At 53.6% G+C, this 22319-nt stretch overlaps 1 protein-coding gene and 1 long non-coding RNA gene across 2 annotated transcripts in view; one reads left to right on the top strand and one right to left on the bottom strand.

Moving 5' to 3' along the window:
- Positions 1–11726, bottom strand: part of CACNG4 (calcium voltage-gated channel auxiliary subunit gamma 4) — a 69013-nt gene extending 57287 nt beyond the window's left edge. Inside the window, exon 1 of the mRNA XM_024235671.3 lies at positions 11462–11726. Within this exon, the coding sequence (XP_024091439.1) occupies positions 11462–11681 (220 nt within the window). The 5' untranslated portion in view covers positions 11682–11726. The remainder of the gene's footprint in view (positions 1–11461) is intronic.
- A 297-nt stretch (positions 11727–12023) lies between these two features.
- LOC129051421 (uncharacterized) lies at positions 12024–16860 on the top strand. Its single transcript, XR_010138004.1, has 5 exons — positions 12024–12391; positions 13772–13821; positions 14013–14046; positions 14246–14331; positions 15738–16860. It is a non-coding gene; the product is annotated as an uncharacterized LOC129051421 (long non-coding RNA).
- The last annotated feature ends 5459 nt before the right edge of the window (positions 16861–22319 follow it).

Genomic DNA, 22319 nt, shown 5'->3' with positions numbered 1-22319 from the left:
TGTGCCAGAAAATGTGATGTTGGGAACACACACCTGGGTGGCTGCCATCCCCAGTCCAGGCACAGCCTGGGTGCTAGGCCCTCTGTCAGCTCCCAGCTGAGAGCCTCAGTCTCTGATTTTGCAGTTCACAGGAGCCATTCAGAACCACCCTGCCTCTGAGAGGTGAGGAAATAACACCGTGACCTCCACTGGGGGGGCTCAGCTTCTTCCATTCCTGGACCCTGCAGGCTGGTGAGTTGACCTGGGGCAGCTTACAAAATTTGGGCAACTTATGTCTTCTAGGAAAAATTCCAAGGTTCAGGAAACATGGAAATAGAGAGAAAGCGATGATATGTTTTGAATATCTATAAGGTGCCAGGCACGAGAAGGGGTATTTTCCGTGTTTTTTCTCATATAACTTCACAACAACCCCAGGGTTGATTCTGTGATGCTCCTAACTTAACAGTGAAGGAAAAATTGCTCTCTGAACAATGAAGTTCAGAGAGGCTAGGCAATTTGTCTGAAGACACACAGCTGACAAGTGGGAGTCTGGACTCAAACCCGGAGCCATGTGGCTTCAGTGCTGGCCGTCTGATGCCGCTGCTTCCATGTGGACTCATGGTGGGGAGGAGAGGGGGAGCTGGAATGAAGGTCCAGCCCCTTCCTCTGTCCCTGGGCCCAGGAGGTGACAGATGCTAGTGGCAGGTGAGCCAGGCAGACTGATGATTTTTACTCATTTGGTTTTTCCCAGGCTCTGTCTGGAGCTGGGCTTGAGTCAAGAAACTGCCCTCTACCTTTCCACATTCTCTTTCAGAAATGGGGTGATAGCGGTGGAAGGAGGAGAGGCAATTAAAACAGCATTTCCCGACACCTCCACCTCTGTGGGCTTGCCGTGGTAGCAGGCAGGCCAGGTTGGATGTGGTGACGTGGAGAGCTTGCTCTGGGTCTACAGTCCTCAGAGACAGGGTACGGCATCGGAGTGCCGTGGAGGTGCAAGAGCAGCTCCAGTTAAAGTCCAAAGCCCTTACAAGCCCACGCACCGCAAAGCCATCTGATGCGGCGGCTTCCACGTGGACTAATGGGGGAGGAAAGGGTTTGACACAAGCCCAACTCCAGACAGACCCTGGGAAAAGCCTGCAGAGAGCCTGGGGCCTGTGGGGGCGGAAGTGGCTGCTTTGTAAAGGCTGTGGTGCTTCACCAGAAGGGTCCCCTGTGCACGCTGGGGGTTGGCAGCTCAGTCTGTCATTGTCTCCACCTCATCGGCTCACACCCAGGAGCCTCGAAGAATGCAGACACCAAGGACCGCTGATTCCACCCAGAGGTATCCTAACGAGCACTCCGCGCAGGGGGCATCCATAGGTATCTGCTGGGCACCTTTCCATTCACTGCCTCATTATCCCACTTTCCAGACGTCAACAAGAACTCAGAGAGGTCACCTAACCTGCCCAAAGCCACACGGCTGCCTGGAAACTGGGGTTTTGAACTCTAGAGGTCCAACCCCAAAGCCTGGCCTCTTTCCCCTACCCCAGGCTGCCTTTTCAACAGAGTCCATTTTAACAGAATATCTCTTGAATAAGGGGCATCATTTTTTCCAGGCCTCTGTATCAGGAAGAGCTGGGCTTCTATTATGAAATATTCCCCTTTTATTGTATGTCCCCTGTGAACACACCTCTGGCCACACTCCTTTCTTTGTCCTGGCCCCCAGGAAGCTCAGTGACAAAGCTGTGGCCTGCCTCGGCCCCCAGCTGGCTTCTGCAGTCAGTACTGTGGACACTAGCTGGACGCAGCCATCATCTCTCATTTTCCTACTTGATTTTTCTATCTGCCCCAGTCCCTCATCTCTTTATTTATCTTGTCCCTTTCTTTCTTTTATGGTTGAAGGAGGAAGAAGTAAACAAACAGTAAAATCACGGGATGTCATTTTCACAGCTTTGAAAAGGTTTTCATTGGAAGAAGTTGATAATGCTAGAAAAAAAGTCCTTTGTCTGGTACCATGTCCTGCCTCGCAGTTCAGAAAAGAGTCTCACACAGCACTTCCCGGAGTATAACAGGGATGCAGAACAAGAATTGGGGGATGGGATGTTGGGGGCAGATCCAGGCAGGCCCTGCCTGGCCCCTCCCTGGAGCTTAGAACCAGTTTGTTCCCTTTTTGAAGCTGTTTCCCAGGAGACCGAGCCCATGCACCCGCTGGAGAGAGCATCCTTGTTGAGGGGAGGCTGTCGTGGAGGGCAGTGCCGCTTCTCTGAGATTGTATGCAGGTTAACCGCGATGGAGGCCCGAGGCACAGAGACCACGGGAGGGAGTTTCCATCGCTGTTCTGCACTTATTGCTGCCCCATGCTATGGTGGCTGTGTGTTGCCCAACCTTTGCCCAGGTACACACCCAGGGGAGGTTATGCTGGGACAGAGCCCCAGCCAGGCAGCCCCACAGCCACTTTCTGCTCCTGAGCCCTGCCACCTTGCGTAAATCACTCTGCCTCACCTGTCTTGAGCTTCCCTGGCTTGCACAGCATAAGAACTGGGCAGCATTAGTGGTTCTCAGCTCCAGGGTGGACACCTTCTGGGCATTGTGGGTAGGGTAAGCATTACCATTAATAAAGGACTGGGGCTGGCCCCTAAAGCATATGCCAGGTCATCCCATTGATAGGATCGCTTCCCCCACTTGTGTTTCATGTGCTTTCTCTCTTTTTTTTTTTTTTTTGATGGAGTCTTGCTCTATTGCCCAGGCTGGGGTGTAGTGGTGAGCTCTTGGCTCAGTGCAATCTCTGCCTCCCAGGTTTAAGCAATTCTCCTGTCTCAGGAGTAGCTGGGACTACAGGTGCCCGCCACCATTCTGGCTAACTTTTGTATTTTTAGTAGAGTTGGGGTTTCACCATATTGGTCAGGGTGGTCTCGAACTCCTGACCTCAGGTGATCCACCCGCCTTGGCCTCCCAAAGTGCTAAGATTATAGGCATGAGCCACTGCACCTGGCCTCTGTTTTTTTTTTTTTTTTTGAGACAGAGTCTCACTCTGTCACCCAGGCTGGAGTGCAGTGGTGGGATCTCAGCTCACTGCAACCTCTGCCTCCCACATTCAAGCAATTCTCCTGCCTCAGCCTCCTGAGTAGCTGGAATGACAAGCATGCACCACTACGCCCGGCTAATTTTTGTATTTTTAGTAGAGACGGGGTTTCACCATGTTGGCCAGGCTGGTCTTGAACTCCTGACCTCAGGTGATGTGCCTGCTTCGGCCTCCCAAAGTGCTGGGATTACAGGTGTGAGTCACCGCGCCAGGCTCCATGTGCTTTCTCGAAGGGAAGTGAAGTGACTGGAATTCCAGCTACCAGGAATCATGCCTTCCCCTTCTGCCCTCTGTCCCTGCAACCCTAAACGATGCTTCCCCTAGACTCGAGAGGTTCTCCATGTGGGCAGTTTTGTCCTCCAGGGACATATGCAAAGTCTGAGCCCATTTTTGGTTGTCACAGCTGGAGAAGGAGGAGCGCTACTGGTTCCAGTGCGGGGAGGCCAGGGATGCTGCTAAACACCTACAGCACACAGGACAGCTCCTGTAACAGAGGATCCGGCCGCAGTGTCAGCAGTGCTACGGGTGAGAAACCCTGCCCTGCTCCGAGGGGCAGCCGATGCTGAACCCATAACCCATGGCGCTCCTGAGTTATGGCCTATGGAACTGTCCAGCAATACTTTAGGCTGTGGGGTGTCAGGCAGTAGTGTCAGAATCTGGCACCCCCATGGGCATACCTTTGGCTTTCTTTCCCACAACTGTTCCTTCTTCTGTCTTTCCTACTTGGCCATGGTGCTGCCGCCTGGCCGGCTGCTGTGGCCCCAAATCTGGGAGGTCACCCTTCATTCCTGATCCCCTTCCCCGGGCCATCCCTCCACTTCTCCCATCTCTGCTGCTGCCATGCAGCCCCAGGTCTCCAGTCTGCCACAATGTCCAGATGGGTCTCCTGGCAGCCTCCCCTGCCTCCTGATATCTCCATCTCCAAATGCAGTCAGAAGGTCTGCTAAAAACATAAACCAGATCACCGTACTTCCTTGCCCGAAGTTCTGCGATAGCACCGATCTCATGTGAAATAAAGCAGGCTTTTGACCCTGACCTCAGAGCCTCCACAGCCCACCCCTTGACCTCTTCCTTGCTCCCTTCTCCTCCGTCCTCACCAGGTTCCCTCCTGCTCGGGGCCTCGGCTTGCCCTTTCCTCCTCCTAGAAGGTTCTCCCTCCAGGTCCTTTTTCTGGTTCAGGTTTTGGCTTAAACATGACCTTCCCTGGCAATTTCCTGTCCCCTTGACCAGCCAACAGCAGCCCCCTCCAGCCACTCCCCACACGCCCCCTGCTCTGTTTTCACCATAACATAAATCTGCACCTAGAAGTGCCAACTGCCTCATACATAGGAGTATCAGTTCCAGGACAGCAGGGACCTGTCTGTCCTTTCTGCAGCTGTGACCCTGAGCCCTGCATGTCTGATATAGACCAGGTGTTCAGTGAGCCTGTGCTGAAAGAATGAATGAGGGAACAGCAGCACACCCAGCAGGCGGGTGACTTGTAGCCCGTGTGTGTGTCTCAGCAGCAAAAGGGTCAAAAGTCACTGAACTAAGTAACCTCCACAGGGCTCTTCTGGCTAGAAACCCCTCCTCCGGCAAGGACCCTCCATGAGGCCACACCGATCCACCTTCAACGTGGAAGCTACGGGCAGAGGCTCTCTGGGGTTTGTGTGACAGAGAGTGAGAGGTGGGAGGAGTGTTCCAGAACAGCCAGGCCCCATTTTCAGATGAGCAGACAGAGGCCCACCAGGCCCCCTTCCCTGCACATTGCTGTTCCAGTTTAGCTGTGGCTTCCTCGCCTCTGACACTCAGGGTCTGGTGACCCGAGGCCCCTTCCTACTCGGTACTTCTGTCACTATGTCCTGGAAATCCTCAGAGTCTGGGCTGCCTCCAGCATGCCTAACAGCTCTGCCAGGGCCTTAATATAGCAGCCTTGATGCTAGGGGTGGCCCCCATGCCTGTTTTGTGCCAGCTCTGTGCTGGGCACTAGTGGGGGAAGTTATGGAGAAGGTTCTGGAACCTGAGAGTGAAGGAGTTCTTTGCCCCAGTCATGTTCACGTGTCTCACCTGGGCAGCATCTTGCACACCAGTGTACCCAACCTTTCTTCCCACCATGGAACACTGAGGAAGAGGAAGCATTAGCCCTGCACCCTGGGGAGGGGATTGAGAAGACAGCCATGGATGTCTCCCAAGGGGCCCCAGCTGCCCCGAGCCCCACCCAGGTGCCCACAGGTGGGAGGCTCACTTTTTCCAAAGAGTTTCCTGAAACTCCTTCCTGGTGGGTCAGTTGCATGGCTCTGTCTTAAACCACACTCCCTTGGCCAGGCGCAGTGGCTCATGCCTGTAATCCCAGCACTTTGGGAGGCCGAGGCCGGTGGATCACGAGGTCAGGAGATTGAGACCATCCTGGCTAACACGGTGAAACCCCGTCTCTACTAAAAGTGCAAAAAAAATTAGCCGGGGTGGAGACTGACACAGGGGATTTATTTGAAAGATCTGCTGATTTTCCTACTGAGACTTTTTGAAGGGCCTCTTCCTGAATGATTGGAGAGTAAGCACCAGCTGTGAAGCACAGACAGGGCGGGAACATGTCTGTAATGGACACATGTCTGTGTGCCCCCAAAATTCATATGATGAAGACATAATCCTCTGTGTAAACAATGCTATTTGGAGACAGGGCCTCTGGGAAGTCATTAGGTTTAGAAGAGGTTGCGAGGGTCATGACCAGATCAATGCCCTTGTAAGAAAGGACCAAAAAGCTGGTGCCCTCTCTCTCCACCATGTGAGCATTTTAATAGAATGATCTGGCCCCAATGTCGGCAGTGCTAAGGCTGAGAAACCCTGCCCTGGTGTGAGGGGCAGCTGATGCTAAACCCAAAACCCTTGGTGCTCCTGAGTTATGCCCTGTGGAACTTGCATGAAGAAGCCGGCCATCTGCAGGCCAGGAAGAGGGACCTCACCAGGAACTGAGTCCAGCGACACCTTAATCTTAGACTTCCCAGCCTCCAGAACTGTGAGAAGTTCACATCTGGGGTCTAAACCATCCAGTCTATCATATTTTATGATGTCAGCCCAAGCTGACTCCAACAACCCCCTTACCTGCCCCTTCCAAATCTGCATGGTTCCAATAAAGGATTTCCCCTGACTAGTGGACAGAAGAGCTCCTATGTTTCACCTTGGCCGTGATCCGGGCAGTGAGATGCAATACTCAGGAGCTGTGCATGTCTTAAGCCTCATTTTCTACAACTATAAAAGGCAAATAATTAATATTTACCTTGAGGTGTTGCTGGCAATTACATGCACGAATGTGAGTCCTGCATGAAGGTCTTCCATAGTGATGGCTGTGATGATTAGCACCCAAGGGCAAAGGGGGTCCAGGGTGAGGATTCTAGCCGGTGGTACTTGGCGCATCAGGGAGGGGGTGCCTGCTCTTATGTTGTCACCCACCTGGGCCTGACTGGACAGGCTGCCTCTAGGTTATTTCAAGAGAAAATGGAAGCAAACACAGATAAGAAAAGTTTGAAGCCCGGCGCCAGGCCTGGAGTGGGTGGAGAAAGGCTATTATTTGATGAAACCTCTCTGAATGGTCCTATGTAGGGAGTGTGTGTGTGTGTTTGTTTGTTTGTTTCGTTGTTTTTTTTTTTTTTTTTTTTTGAGATGGAGTCTTGCTCTGTCGCCCAGGCTGGAGTGCAGTGGCGCGATCTCGGCTCACTGCAAGCTCCGCTTCCCGGGTTCACGCCATTCTCCTGCCTCAGCCTCCCGAGTGGCTGGGACTACAGGCGCCCGTCACCACACCTGGCTAATTTTTTTTGTATTTTTAGTAGAGATGGGGTTTCACCGTGTTAGCTAGGATGGTCTCGATCTCCTGACCTCGTGATCCACCCGCCTCGGCCTCCCAAAGTGCTGGGATTACAGGCGTGAGCCACTACGCCTGGCCAAGGGAGTGTGGTTTAAGACAGAGCCATGCAGCTGACCCACCAGGAAGGAGTTTCAGGAAACTCTTTGGAAAAAGTGAGCCTCCCACCTGTGGGCACCTGGGTGGGGCTCGGGGCAGCTGGGGCCCCTTGGGAGACATCCATGGCTGTCTTCTCAATCCCCTCCTCAGGGTGCAGGGCTAATGCTTCCTCTTCCTCAGTGTTCCATGGTGGGAAGAAAGGTTGGGTACACTGGTGTGCAAGATGCTGCCCAGGTGAGACACGTGAACATGACTGGGGCAAAGAACTCCTTCACTCTCAGGTTCCAGAACCTTCTCCATAACTTCCCCCACTAGTGCCCAGCACAGAGCTGGCACAAAACAGGCATGGGGGCCACCCCTAGCATCAAGGCTGCTATATTAAGGCCCTGGCAGAGCTGTTAGGCATGCTGGAGGCAGCTTTTTCTCCATCAGGTTGGGGGACGGGCACGGCTGAGGTGCCAGGACCCTTCTCTTTGGGTGGAGAGCTTTCCTGATGGCAGCACGGGGACTGGATGGCTCTAGTGAGTTCTCTAGAGTTGGTGTGGGTGGCAGGGCTTTGGCATGTGGCACAAGCTGCTGCCCTCTGGGTCCAGAGTCTCCTCTTCCCTTCCACGTCTACACGGGCTCTTCTGCCCCTGGCAAGAGTACATGTTCTGTGATGTTTGCTTACATTCTGTACCCACTGAATTCCAGAATGCATGAGATTGAACAAATGTTGGTTGGTGATGCCTTTGATAAACCTTGAAAAAAGGTTTACTACCCCTTTCCTATGTCCTCAGGCTTGGCTGGGTGTCACCAAAGATACAAAGAATGAGGTGAGTGTCTCAGAAGGCAGGGAGATGACTGACTGTGGCAACCAGTCTAGCACACAGTGGAAGGAGAGAAAAAAGAGAAAGAGATATAGTGACACAGAGAGACTGAGAAACAGATTGGGAGAGAGACATAGACAAAGACTGAAAGAGAAAGAGGAAAAGGGAGGAAAGAAAAGGAGAGAAGAGAGGAATGGAGAAGAGAGGAAGGGAAGGGAGGAGGAGGGAAGGGGAGGGGAGGAGAGGAAGGAGAGAAGGAGGGAAGGTAAGGGGAGGAGAGGAGGGAGAGGAGGAGGGGAGGGTAGAGGAGGGAGAGGAGGAGGAGAGGGAAGGTGAGGGAAGGGGAGGGAGAGAAGAAGAGAGGGGAGGAAGGGAGAAGAGAGGAGAGGAGGAGAAAAAGGGAGAAGGGAAAAGAAGGGAAGGGAAGAGAAAAGAAGGGAAAAGGTGTGTTATGCAATTTATATATCCGTTGTGCATCCTCACTTCTAATGCCTTCATGCTGCCGCCAGCCCAACCTCAGAGCTGGGCTCCACTGGGTAGTCAAGTACTTGGTTCTATTTTTAATGGCAACCCAGAAGCTGTTTGGGAAAAGGCAGGATGATCTGGTGAGAAGAGCTTTGTAGTGAGACAAAGGCTCCAATCTGGCCCGGCTGCCTCCTACCTGGGCGCCTCTGGGCAAGTCCCTGAACCTCTCTGCACCTCCCTCGCTCATCTGCAGATGGGGGTGAAGACAGCGCCCTCCCAGGGCTCTCATGGGCAGGCCATGCGGTAATGTGCACAAGGCTCTGCACACTTGAGTATTTTGGACACTTTCCAGCGGAGGGGCGGGCAGAAGGGAGAGACTTTGATTTGAGGGGTAGAAAGAGGCTAAGACAAGATCAGCCCTGGTGAAGCTGGGAGCAGCAGTCTTTTGCACGCAGCCCTGCCAGAATGCATGGATGCCTTAAGTACACAGAGGGCTGGGCTTCCTGGCCCGGCAACATCATTTATAAGACACGAACATGCAACTGAATCGGTTGTTTGCCAGTTGCCAGCAAACCCTTCAGAGTTCTGCCTTTACCCTCAGAGTCTTATTAGCTGCCTGCTGCAGTATTTCTTTAGTTTCAGTCCAGAGGTTTGATTTTTTCATTTTCTTCTGTTCATTTTGCTTTGGAGGTAATGCTTTGGAATACTTTTCTAGAGAACAGGTGGAAACAACGCATTTTATACATGAAAGCCAACATGGAGGTAACCCTCCCTCCATGTCCCCAGAACATGTCCCCAGCCTAGGGTTTAGGTGCTGTCCAGGCCTCAGCTCTGGCTACTTGCTGGCAGGTGGAGGCATTGTAGGAGGTGAGGTGTCAGGTGGTTGAGAGCTGTTGGTCTAGGGATGTGCTTTTTATGAGAAAGCCGTCAGTTCCCACCCAGGTTGAGGGACTGTCACAATGATTCTAGCCAAGGAATCTTGAACCCACTCTCCCAGCCCTGGGTCCCACAAGGATGTTATGGCCCTCAGAACCACTGAGCATTGGGGAATAACACAGGCAGCCCAGTTCTTTCGGTGAGGTCCCCCAGATGGCTCCCTCTGCTAGTGGAGCCAGCTGCCCAGATCAGCTTGGGGCTCTCTTGATGAACACTGAAGTGCAAATGGCTCGAGGCAGCTGGCAAGATGCTAAGTGCAGCATTAATCCTAATTAGGATGAGGAATTAATAAAGGAAGCCAGGTTTGCTGGTGGGGAGGAGTTAGTTTCAGAATTTCCACTGGGAAACTGGAAGGCCCTGGGTCCACACATGCCTTCGGGTCGTGCCAGTGGCATGACTTATGACTTACTGTGCCAGGCAGATGGCACCTGATGGAACTTGCTTGTGAGGTGGAATATGGGGCATTGCAGCCCCTGTTCTGTATCCAGCTCAGGTGCTGTGGCAGGTAGTGACGTGGGTACATTCTCCAGAGGAGAGGAGTAGGTGTTCGTGATCTGAGCAATTGCACACTAAAAATGATGTTTTTCAAAAGAAAAGAGGAGGGTGTGATCATGAGCCCACTAGCTCTTTTGTGTGGCTGTGTTTCTCGAACTACTGATTGCACATTTCTGTTACCTGCAGACGCCACTCAGCCTTGCCATTAGGCTCCAAATTGCAAAGGGCAAAGCAGCCTCTTTTGGGAGTGGGAGTGGGAGACAGAGGTGGGCAGGATCCCCGATGAGATGAGAACAAGCATGGTCTGGAGGGGAAAAGGGGGCCAAGTTGACTTCACTAAGCAGATCCAGCTTCACAAAGCCTCTTTTCAGATGACTTCAAATGCGGCCAGAAAAGGGCTATGGTTTTAAGATCTCCTTGCCAACCTCCACCAAGAAACAACCGCGGCTGAACTCTGTGCAGGGGTTGGAACTGCAGTAAGGAAGGCTAGGTGTGTGGGAGAACTTCCCGAACAACAGAGGGGCGGAGTTAACACGCGGGGAAAGGTTACCGAAAAAGAAAGAGGGAATTCTGTCCAAGGGTTTTTGAAAAATCAAAGGAAAGCCCCCACCAACTCCCTCCACCCGGTCCCCGATCTGAGCGCCACGCTTAAGCAGCAAACCTGTGCCCAACCTTGCCGGGACCAGGTGGCCCCTCCCCAGCCACCTGTTAGTTCAAGTTCCGCAGCCGGGCAGAAGGGCGCCCGGAAGGCGCCGAAGCCGAGCGCATTTTGGCGTTGGAGGCATCCAGGCCCCTCCCCAGTAGGGAGCTGTCCCCACGGTCCCGGGGCTGAAATCCTGGTCCCCTAGCATTCCAGCCTCAGGACACCTACTACTCAGCCTCCAGGAGCATTTGGGGGTCGCAGTGCCCAGCTCCGACGAGATGACCACGCCCCTCCCAGTCTGTTCCCGGTCCGCAGATCGGTCCTGCACACCCTAGTTTCCTACTGAGGTCTCCGCAGCCTCCCTGCTGAGGGGCCGCGACCGAGGTCGCTGTCTCTGTTGGGGGAGACTCGGTGTCGCTCCCCTTACCACCCCACCGCGCAGCGAGGAGCGGGCCGGTGACTCCGTGGGAGACGAGGCGGGCGTCGGGCTGGGCCTACCCAGCTACCCTAGATCCGCTCGGAACTCAGCCCCTACCCCGGCTCCGACCGCGCCCCCGCCCCTACTTCTGTCCCTACTTCTGCCCCCACCCCTCAGCCCGAGCCTGTAGAGAGCGCCCAGCGGCACCGATGCGCCCCGCCCCCGGCCGGCCCCGCCCCAGGATGGCCAGTTCCCATAGCAATAGCACAGACACCGGTTGCCAAGCAACCCCTCCCCCCTCCCGTCCGCTCCCCCCAACCCCAGCCTCCTCCCGCCCCCTCGCCAGCCTCCACCTCTCCCGGGGGTGCCGGCGCGGCCCCTGGGGATCGCTCGGGTCCCGGGCTACGCGCGCGTGCTTGAGTTTCGGTGTGTTTCATTGTGTCTGTGGGCGAGGGGGTGTGCGCGTGGAGAGTCTGTGGGATCGGTGTGCTGGGGAGGTCCCCAGCCGACAGGGACCAGAGCTGATGTACAGCTGGCCGCGAGGGGACCCGCCCGCCAGCTCCGGCTCCTTTGTGTCTCGCGCGGAGCCAGCGCCGCGCCCACCCTCTCCCCGGCCCGCGCGCCAGGCAGTGTGTGCGCGTGTGTGTGTGTGTGAGCGCGCGCGCGCGCGCGTGTGTGTGTGTGTGTGTGTGTGGCGGCGAGGGGTCGGGGCTGGCCGTACCTTCGATGCAGCACACCCGCCACAGCCCAGAGTGGGTGAGGTCGCCGCGGGCGCGGCGGGGCGGGGGCCCGTCGTCCATGGTCAGGTTGGTGCCGTTGCAGATGTGCGCGCTGGAGTAGAGCCAGTAGTCGGTGCCGATGGCGATGGCCATGAGCGAAAAGGCGGCGAAGGCTCCGGCCGTGGTCAGCAGCATCTGCAGCCCGCGGTCGCATCGCACCATGGTGGGCGCCTCATAGTCCGCCGCCCGCCGGCCCGGCCCGCCGCGCCCGCCCGCCCTCCTCCCTCGGCGCGCCGCTCCGGGGGCACCGGGGTTGGGGGGCCGAGGGCCGGGGGGCGGCGCCGCGCTGCGCGCTCCGACCTCGCGCCCCGGGCGTGCCTGCGCTCCGGCAGCGCTGGGGCTCAAACTCCGAGGCGCGGCGACGAGTGCGGGCTGCGCGGGCCGCCGGGCGGGCTGGCGGCGGCGGCCGGGGGCTCCTCCCTCTCCGCTCGCCCTCCCTCCTCGGCCCGCGCCTCCGCCCTGCGCCCTCCGCGCCTCCCCCGCCGCCGCCGCCGCCGCGCTCCGGGCCCGCGCCCCGTTCCTCTCGGCGCCGCCCCTCGAGCCTCGGTCCCCGCCCGGCTGTGCGCTCCTCTGCGCTCCCCTCTCTCCCCAGCCCGGATTTTCTCCCCCTCGCCTCCCCTCCCCTCCCCGCGCCCGCGCGCTCTCTCTCTCTTCCTCTCCCAGGGTTCATTCACATTATTGGAGTGAAGGAAGCCGAGCGAAGTGTTCCCCAGGAGGACCGAAGGGAAAGCGCGTCTCCAGCCACCTCTCTTACCCGCCCAGGACATCCAGCCTCCCCTCCGACGGCCCTGCGGATTCTTTAATTTGTGGAGGAGGGCGTGGGTGGGTGTGTCCCTCCTTTCCCCTCTGTGCCTGTTCACCTGGTGATGAAGGTGAGTGTGGGAGTGCGTGTTCAGGTCAGAATTCCTGAAACCCCAGATGTGGGACACAACTGCCAGACCCTGCAAGCCACGCCAGGCCCGGGCCAGGCCCCACCCCAACCCAGGTGGTTCCTGCTCCTCCAGATCCCCTTTGCAGGGCCTGGAAGGACCCTGACTTGGGGTTGAGGGAGAAGGGCGATGCCAGCGAGAGGTCCTTTGGGGAGAACACAGGGTCTCTGCTTTCTAGAGTGGTGGCAAGGCTGAGATTGAAGATGGGGCGCTCCTCTGTGCTCACATTTCTGAGGGTCTATTACTGCTAGAGTCCAGGAACACTCCAGTTGTGTTAGATTCCAACACTCCACCCGCCAGCCTTTTCCCTCTCTCTCCCAGCCCTTTCGCAATGCCTTTATTTCGTTTTGCCTTTTGCTCCGCTGGAGCTTAACAGGCTTTCCCTCCCCTGGCCTTTATTGTCAGCCTCTGCCCCCAAGCCCTGCTGGCTTCACTTAATTGCCTTTGCTGCTGGCCGTGATCCCAGCCTGGACACACTCCCTTCTCCAGGGAGCCGGTCCGGGCTCCTCCTTCCAGATCCAGCTCCAAACCCCTCCCTCCAGGAGGTGTTCAGAGCCCAGCATCAGGAGGTGCAGCGCCCTTTGACATGTCCAGGTGGTCCTGTTGTTGGCATCCCTGGCTGCACTGGACCCCAGGATATGGAAAAAAGGTATAGGGAGTGCTGCTATTCTTGCAAGATGAAGCTTAACTTTCTTTGTGGCACCTTCCCTGGTCCCCACTCCCCGTGTTGAAATCACTGTTCTCTGTCCCACAAGACTGAGCCTTTCCTGTGACTGGCATGCATGGTAAGGGCTTAGCAAGTGTTTGCTGAGGGAGAGTTGTTTCTTGCCACTTGGAAAATTATAGTCTGATTGGGAGGAATAGATCGTATACATAAAGGGAAAAAACAAACATCACAAGGTGACAGCCTGAGGACCAGGCTGGCTGCGCCAGTGATTGTTTGTTGGCCCCTTCTGCCCTTGGGGTGTCTATTCTGCTTTCCAAGTCACAAAGGACGAGGGTCATCACCTCTAATTTACTTTAACCCACCTGCCACCGGATCTGGAGTTCTGCACCCAGCAGGTGCCCAATGTATGTCTAAGTGGACCAGAAGGTGTGAGATGGTTTGCTCTGACCCTGCACATGGTTACCCACCTCCAACCCTAACAGCCACTAGGATTAAGTCTAAGTTCTGTTTTCAGAAACTCCAGGAAAATGATCCCAAGTTCTTCTCTCCTCCTCCTCCTCCTTCCCTCCTCCTCCTCCTCTTCCTCCTCGTCTTCCTCCATCTCTTCTTCTTCTTCTTCCTCTTCTAACAAATTATTGTTTCAAATTAAATCATAGATGGAAGCCCAGTGTAAACAAAACAGGTCTCCTACCAATTAGCCTTGTAGGTAAGGGCTGGCATGGCTCTGGTTGAATGAGGGGCCCAGGGCACTGGTACTCACCCACCCACACATGCACTGCAGCCCCCAAAGCACCTCTCTAGACCCTGGGTTCCACAAAGCATGGTGTGAAAACCCATATCCTGAGCCAGTCACTGGGTTACTCAGGAACATCCACCTCCACCCTGTCCCACTTGCAGCCTTCCTCAAGGACTTTGGGAGAAACAAATGAATGTAAGTTGCATGAACCTGATCTTCGGGGGTGGAGAGCAGCAGCTTCCCCCAATCACCTATTACATGGCAGAGATGACACTTAGGTGGTGGGGCCCTCCTTCAAGCAAGCAGTCCTCATGTTCATCCCATGGGAGACAAAACCAAAATCTTCCTTCATCAGAACCTTGGTAGACCAGCTCTCACTCTCCTCCACTTGCAGAAAAGTGTGTGGGAGAGTTGAGAACGCACTGGACCAGAAGCCAAGTCAGTCACCTTCGCATGCTGGCTCCAGGACTAACTAGCAAGGTGATCTGGACGAGCCAAAACCACCTGGGAAAAGGATACTTCTCTAGTGCAACTTTCCGAGTTGTTTCAAGGGTTGGTCGGGCACGGTGGCTCATGCCTGTAATCCCAGCACTTTGGGAGGCCAAGGCAGGGGGATCACTTGAGGTCAGGAGTTCCAGACCAGCCTGGCCAACATGGTGAAACCCCATCTCTACTAAAAAAAAAAAAAATTAGCTGGGCATGGTGGTGGTCACCTGTAATCCCAGCTACTCCGGAGGCTGAGGCAGGAGATTCGCTTGAACTCGGGAGGCAGAGGTTTCAGTGAGCCAAGGTCATGCCACTGCACTCCAGCCTGAGTGATAGAGTGAGACTCCGTCTCAAAAAAAAAAAAAAAAAAAGTTGTTTCAAGGGTCAAAAAAAAAGCCACCTGGGGCCGGGCGTGGTGGTTCACGGCTATAATCCCAGCACTTTGGGAGGCTGAGGCAGGCGGATCACGAGGTCAGGAGATCGAGACCGTTGTGGCCAACATGGTGAAACCCTGTCTCTACTAAAAATACAAAAATTAGCTGGGCGTGGTGGCACATGCCTGTATTCCCAGCCACTCCGCAGGCTGAGGCAGGAGAATCGCTTGAACCCAGGAGGCGGATGTTGCAGTGAGCCGAGTTCACGCCGCTGCACTCTAGCCTGGCGACAGAGCGAGACTCTGTCTCAAAAAAAAAAAAAAGCCACTTTGCGTGTGGTGTACACTTAGCCGCCGTTTGTGGACTGGGCAGTAAATTCTGGCTTTTCTGCCTTTTTTTAGAGACAGTGAGCCCAACACTGTCTAGGAGGCATATATCACATCCACTTTTAAAAATTTCTTTTTTTTTTTTTTAGATGGAGTCTGGCTCTGTCACCCAGGCTGGAGTGCAGTGGCACGATTTTGGCTCACTGCAACCTGTACCTCCTGGGTTCAAGCAATCCTCCTGCCTCAGCCTCCTGAGTAGCCAGTACCACAGGTGTGTGCCACCATGCCGGGCTAACTTTTGTATTTTTAGTAGAGACGGGGTTTCACCATGCTGGCCAGGCTGGTTTCGAACTCCTGGCCTCAAATGATCCACCCGCCTCAGGCTCCCGAAGTGCTAGGATTACAGGTGTGAGCCACGGTGCCCAGCCTACGTTCACTGTTAATTCTCACTATCACCCCCTGACAACATCAGGGGAATCTGAGGTGCAGAGACCTCGAATAACTTGCCTCAGGTTTCACACCTGGAGGATGGTGGGGTCAGATCTTAGTTCAAATCTCAGTGACTTCAAGGCCAGAGTTTTTCCAAGGACGCTAAACAGCCTCTTTGCCATTGTTAAGTACTGCTGGGCTGTCATTATTATTACCTGTTAATTCGGGGGGACCCCAACGGGAGCTCCGCAGTTTGCCTTTCTGTTTGCAGACACCCACTGGCAGCTGCGCTTGGTCCTGTGGTTATGAGGGTATAGACTGTGGAGTCGCATAAGGACTTGACCGCCGGCACAGGGAGCTGGAGCAAACCCAAGACTGGCTGAGACCATTCATCATGCCTGGGTGAGCACAATTTAAATCTGGAAATTTCTGCTCAGCCAGATTACAGAACTCTAAATGACAGTATTTAACTGCTGCCTGAGGACCCTGGAGTTTCTCCCATGTGACACTTCCAGAATCAAGGGAGGGATGTGCTCTTCTCTTGCCTAGGAGGAGGTCCTGGACTGGTCTTGTTCTGGAGAGACTGGACACTTGGCATCCTTTTCCACCATGAACTGCCCCCCACCGCCCATATAAATGTTACTGCTGGGGGTGTGAACAAGTAAACGTGTGTTATTACCTCCCTTGCCAGCTGAGAAGGTGGCGATATTTGCCAGTCACTCGGACCAGTCTCCCAAACCGTCTTTTTCCACCCGTGGTGGTGTCTTTCCTCCTTACTGAATCATTTAGGTAATTACCTCAATTCTTCACTTTACTTTGGCTGTGAAGACAGAGCCTTAATGAGCCCAGAGCCCTGGACAATCTCAGCTCCAGGGTGAGGCAGCTGGGCAGCGGCTGTGGGAGGGGAAGATGGTATTAGGGTGCTCACGTTGCATAACCCACACGTCCAAGTGGCCAAGCTGGCTGCATCTGCAGCCCGGGCGAGAAGACGGGAGAGGCCCTCCACCAGCCAGGGGAACGCAGTCGCTTTCTGCAGCAGCTCCCAAAGCCTTTAGGAAAAGCTTTGTTTTCCCCCTTTGTCCTCCAGAAATAATGACCTTTGTGTGTCAACTTTTGTTATCTCATTTCTGAACCCAAAGCAGATGGTTCTGGTGATTTCAGAAGGCTTAGTGAGGGGATTTGAGGAGCCTGGGTGAGATCTCAAATGAATTGACACAAAGCATGATTTCTAGTTTCTATAGCCAAGGCTTGGGGTTGAGGCTCAGAAGATTCCGGGGCTCGGCTCGGTGTGGAGGCTTATCTGCAACCCATCCAGCCTGCTCAGCCTTTAAGAAGAATGCCTGGAGATCCGGGTCCTACCAGCCTCCCCTCCATCAGATTATGCACGCTGCAAGGATGACTTTCTTTTTTTTTTTTTTTTTTTTTTTTTTTGCCTCAGTATTTCAGTAGACTCCTTTGAGGGAGATCAGAAAATGCTACATGGCTTTATGTATTCAAGTTTATTCCATTTCATTTGCTTATCACAGATATCCCATTCAAGGTGATGGAAGCTGGTTACACAGCATTTTTTTTTCCAGCTCAGCTGCGATAAAACAGTGGCATACTCACCATCTCCATGCCAGGCCGGGACCTATAAGTGCAGAGAGAAGGGAGATAGCATTTTGTGAGTGTCCTCTGGGTGCCAGTCATTGAGTCTCTCCTTTCAGTTATCCATCACAACAACCATATAAAGAGGACACTTTTATCCCCATTGTGTAAGTGGTGAACTTGCAGCTAAACAGAGAGCAAGTGGCTGAACTAGGATTTGAACCCAGCTCTGCCTGGAGCACAGCTGGGTTCCATCTGCTACTACACTGCACCCCACTCCCCAAAGGGCACAGAGGCCTCTTTGCCCATCTCTTCCTCACCTGCTCCTCCTCACATATTTATCCAGATGAAATCAAGTTCAAATGATGATCAAAGTCACATGAGGGGCCGGGTGTGGTGACTCATGCCTGTAATCCCAGCACTTTGGGAAGCCGAGGTGGATGGATCACTTGAGGTCAGGAGTTCAAGACCAGCTTGGCCAACATGGTGAAACCCCGTATCTACTAAAAGTACAAAAAAAGTTAACCGGGCATGGTTGGGTGAGGGGGAGGGAGGCGCCTGTAATCCCAGCTACTCAGGAGGCTGAGGCAGGAGAATCACTTGAACCCAGGAGGTAGAGGTTGCAGTGAGCCGAGATCACACCACTACACTCCAGCCTGGGCAACAGAGCGAGACTCCATCTAATAATAATAATAATAATAATAATAATAATAATAATAATAAAATTCACATGAGGGTGGAGAGGTTAGGAAACAGCTGTGCTTTTTAAGCTGTTGGCGATGGGTCTGGAGTTTGGGGTTTGGAGAAGGCTCCCCATTTCCTGGGCAGGTAGGAGTGAGCTGGGCTGATGGCAGGCAGGTTCTAGAAGCTACCAGCCTTGGGAGCCCACCCTTCTCTTCCTCCCTCCTGGCTATTACCCCCAGCACCTGCCCTGATGCTGGCCAGAGTGGAGGGCGGAGAGCCAGCCCCTGACCCAGGTACCCAGTGGCCCCTCTGAGATGCCTCTGGCCTCTGGCTGCTACCCTCTCCTGGGCATTTTCCATTTACTGTATTGGCAGAAAACCCCAGCACCCTTAAACAGCAAACAGCACAGTGAACTGTGAGTGAAGTCCGTGTGGGCTTAGCCAGACCTGTATGTTTGCAAACCAGATCCCAGTATGGACTGTGCCCTGCAGGCGGCCTCCCTTGCTAGAATCTGTTCTGGAACCAGCCCGGTTGATGAGCATGTTGATATTAACGGCCTGGCTTGGCCAAAGCTTCCGGCCCAGCACGCTTCAGCATCAGCTGGTTATTCTGAGAACATTCTTTTCAAAACACTCTACAGGACAAACAGGCCGAGAGGTTCCTTTGTCCACAGCTGGCCTCTGAAACTGAGCTGACTCTCAAAGGGTTGAGAAGAACCCCGAGGAGGCGATCATCTGCACTCAGAGGCTGAAACGTTTGAAAACAGGTGCGGGAGGGGGCGGGGAGGATGGTCAGTGACAGCACATTCTTCAGCAAACATGTGTCATTTGTGCTTTTACCAGAGCGGAGCTTTTAATTCCTAAAATATAACAGCCTGCTGCAGGGGCTGGAAGAAGAGGGCGCGTTTTATGTGCAACTCTGCTAAGTGCTTGGTTGCTGAATGAAAGGTTTGGTTCCACGGAGGTTCAGGTACCTTCGCCTTCAGAACCACACCTTCCTTTTCATCTCCAGCCTCCCTGGGCTCTCACCTGGCTGCTGGGGGGTCGGGGGTGGGTTGGTCTCAGCCTTCCTGGAGCTCTGCTTGCTATGGGTGGGAGGGCTTGCTCTATACTGCAGACATCTTTCTGGATTGTGGCTATCAATTGACTCCCTGCCCTCTGCCTCCTATGTCCGTGATTCCTGCTTGTCACAGAAGAGCTGCTGGGTCTTCGTTGCTTTTCTCTCCAAGGCCTTTTGATGAGGTAGAAAGGAAAGGTCATCAGATTCAGGCTGACCTGCGTTTCCACTTCTGCTTTGTCATTTGCAGCTGTGTGGCCTAGGACTAGTGGCTGAACCTCTCTGGGCCCCAGTAAGATGGGAAACCAAACACTGGCCTCATCGGGCTGGTTATCGTGCAGAGTCAGTAAGCCCAGGGAAAACATTCACACAAAAATGCTAATAGCTGATGCTTACTGAGCTCTTTGTGTGTATCATGCTCTATTCGACGTGCTTGGCCATACATTAACTTATTTGATTTTTTCCAAAATACTTTGAGATAGATACTGTTATCGACCTCATTTTACCAAAAGGTAACGAAGGCATGGAGAAGGTAAATTGCTTGCCAAGCATTGCCTGATTTTAAGCCTCTGCGATCTGTATACAGAACCTGTGCTTATAATTTTGATTTAAATACTTACTAAAGAGTAACTTTTATTATCTTGCTCGTTAATACTCCCTGACAACTAAGTTGAAGCTACTTAACTTCAACTATCCTCAACTGCCAGCAGCCACTGATGTCACTGGACTCAAGCTCCCTTTGTAATACAGACCCATTAATTTATCTAATCCAGAAATACTGTTTTTTTTTCCCCCTTTTAGCAGAGCCCTCCCTATTGGTTCATATTGTCTCCTGGGAACCTGTGTGGGTCTTCTTGGGGATGAAGACATTATTGAAATCATTGCTGGTTGGGCACAGTGGCTCACGCCTGTAATCCCAACACTTTGGGAGGCCAAGGCGGGTGGATCACCTGAGGTCGGGAGTTCAAGACCAGCCTGGCCAACATGCTGAAACCCTATCTCTACTAAAAATACAAAAAAAAAAAAAAAAAAAAAAAAAAAAAATAGCCCAGTGTGGTGTCAGGCGCCTATAATCTCAGCTACTTGGGTGGCTGAGGCAGGAGAGTCGCTTGAACCTGGGAGGCGGAGGTTGCAGTGAGCGGAGATCGCACCATTGCACTCCAGCGTGGGCAACAAGAGTGAAACTCCATCTCAAAAAAAAAGAAAAGAAATCATTGCTGTCAGTTGCCAAAACTCTCTTCAAATTCTTTTCTTGTCCAGGAAGTGGCGGCAAAGTGTGGTATAGGAAAAGGGCTATGGCAAGCAACTCAACTCTTCCAGGCCCACTCATCCCAGCAATCCATTGGCAGAGTGGCACCTGCTTTGGTAGAGCTGCCATGAGATTTGAAGAAGACATTGGTACCCGGCTGACCCAGGCAAGATGGTCTGGCATCAGCAGATGTCACCAGGAGATGTACATAACACAAAATAAGAAATCATATTTACTTATGAGTGAGCAATGCTCCTGGGGCCTTGGGGACCTCTTCAAGTGGTCTGCAGGATCACTGGGGTGTCTGCCCAGAAGCACTTGCTCCCTGCATGACTGTGGTGGGCCTCAGGGCTTCCCCATGCCACCCTGGCCCACCCAGGGCGGTGCCAAGCAGAGTGAGTTTTCAAACACTCGCATCTGGCTCTAATCTCGGCTGAATCTGATAGCAGACCATTTCCAGATAAACTGGATGGGAGACACATTGACTTCCTAGAGGAGATATTTTAAATGCTCTAGATCCTTTAAAAATTCAAGGAGAGGCCGGGCGCGGTGGCTCACGCCTGTAATCCCAGCACTTTGCGAGGCCAAGGAGGGCGGATCACAAGGTCAGGAGATTGAGACCATCCTGGCTAACACGGTGAAACCCCGTCTACTAAAAATACAAAAAATTAGCCGGGTGTGGTGGCGGGCGCCTGTAGTTCCAGCTGCTTGGGAGGCTGAGGCAGGAGAATGGCATGAACCCGGGAGGTGGAGCTTGCAGTGAGCTGAGATTGTGCCACTGCACTCCAGCCTGGGCGACAGAGTGAGACTCCATCTCAAAAATAAAATAAAATAAAATAAAACAAAATAAAATTCAAGGAGAGATATTCTTTTTTTTTTTTTGAGACGGAGTCTCACTCCGTCACCCAGGCTGGAGTGCAGTGGCGCAATCTCAGCTCACTTCAACCTCCGCCTCCCAGGTTCAAGCAATTCTCCTGCCTCTGCCTCCCATGTAACTGGGATCACAGGCATGCACCACCATGCCTGGTTAATTTTTTGAATTTTTAGTACAGACAGTGTTTCACTGTGTTAGCCAGGCTGGTCTCGAATTCCTGACCTCAGGTGATCTGCCCGCCTCAGCCTCCCAAAGTGCTGGGATTACAGGTGTGAGCCACCGCGCCCGGCCTCAGAGAGAGATTCTTTGACTGGTGCTGTATCTGTTGGGAGTGTCATCACCTGGGGAGTGGTGTGGCCCATGACTCAATTGCCCTCTTGCAGCCTTGGTACCCAGAGGTGAGACCTTGAGGCTGTTCTGCAGGTAAGGGAGGTAACAGTTCCAAGGTCCCGGTTCTGTGCATGGCTGGAAGCAGCTGCCTGGCCGGCTGCCTTGCTGGACTTCTCTGCATACTCAACACCAGCAGTCTCTTGTCCCGGAAGATGGGTTCGTGATGGAAGATGATTAATAGCAGCTTGACTTTGTTAAACAGTTACATGTGCTGGGCACCCTAGGACAAGAAAAATGTTGTTATCCCCATTTTAGAGATGGTGCAGCTGAGGCTTTGGGAAGGCAAGTAACTGATTCCAGATCACAGCAAGTAAGTGAAAGAGCAAGGACTCCAGTCTAGGACTGCCTGTGTCCAGGGGACATAGTCTTCCCATAGCTCAATAGTTTTCAACCCTGGATGCCCTTGACAATGACTTGGGAGATTTTAGAAATATATGCCCCACTCTCAGGTATTCTGACCATGCTGGAGTGGGGCTGGGCATTGATATTCTTTGAAGCTCCCCAGTGGTTGCTAATGGGCAGCCCAGGCAAGATCAAGGGCACAAAGCCATGATGCCTTTGGACCCAAGATCTCCTGGAAAGTGTTTGACTTCCACCAGAATTCATCTTTGGTAGATACAGCCTGGCTCAGACTCTGGTAACTATCAAGGAATGTGGGGCTGGGGGTTCCTGGATCCATTTGGCTGGCTGTGCCACAGTGAGTACAGAAGACAGCAGTTAAGCTGATGTGACCTGGGAGATTCCATAAGGTTCTTATTGCTACCTCTAGCCCTGCTGCCCAGCCAACTCCCTCTGCCCCCAGTGTGGGTCACACTGTCCCCAAAGGTGGGAAATGCTCATCAGGGAGAATGAGGGAGGCCTCTGGCTCTGCCTTTAGAAGGCTTCCTGGGAGGGGAGAGCTTGAGAGGCAGGGGCCAAGCCAGCATCCTCTCCTTTACCAACTTGCCCCACTGGGAATTGTCGCTGAAGAAGACTCTTAGAGGCTGCCGTGGAGAACTGGTCACCACCCAGGT

The sequence above is a fragment of the Pongo abelii genome, chromosome 19 (genome assembly GCF_028885655.2).
Source record: "Pongo abelii isolate AG06213 chromosome 19, NHGRI_mPonAbe1-v2.0_pri, whole genome shotgun sequence".
NCBI lineage: Eukaryota > Metazoa > Chordata > Mammalia > Primates > Hominidae > Pongo > Pongo abelii.
Note: the sequence above shows the minus strand (reverse complement) of the source record. Positions and strands in the feature narration are given on the sequence as shown.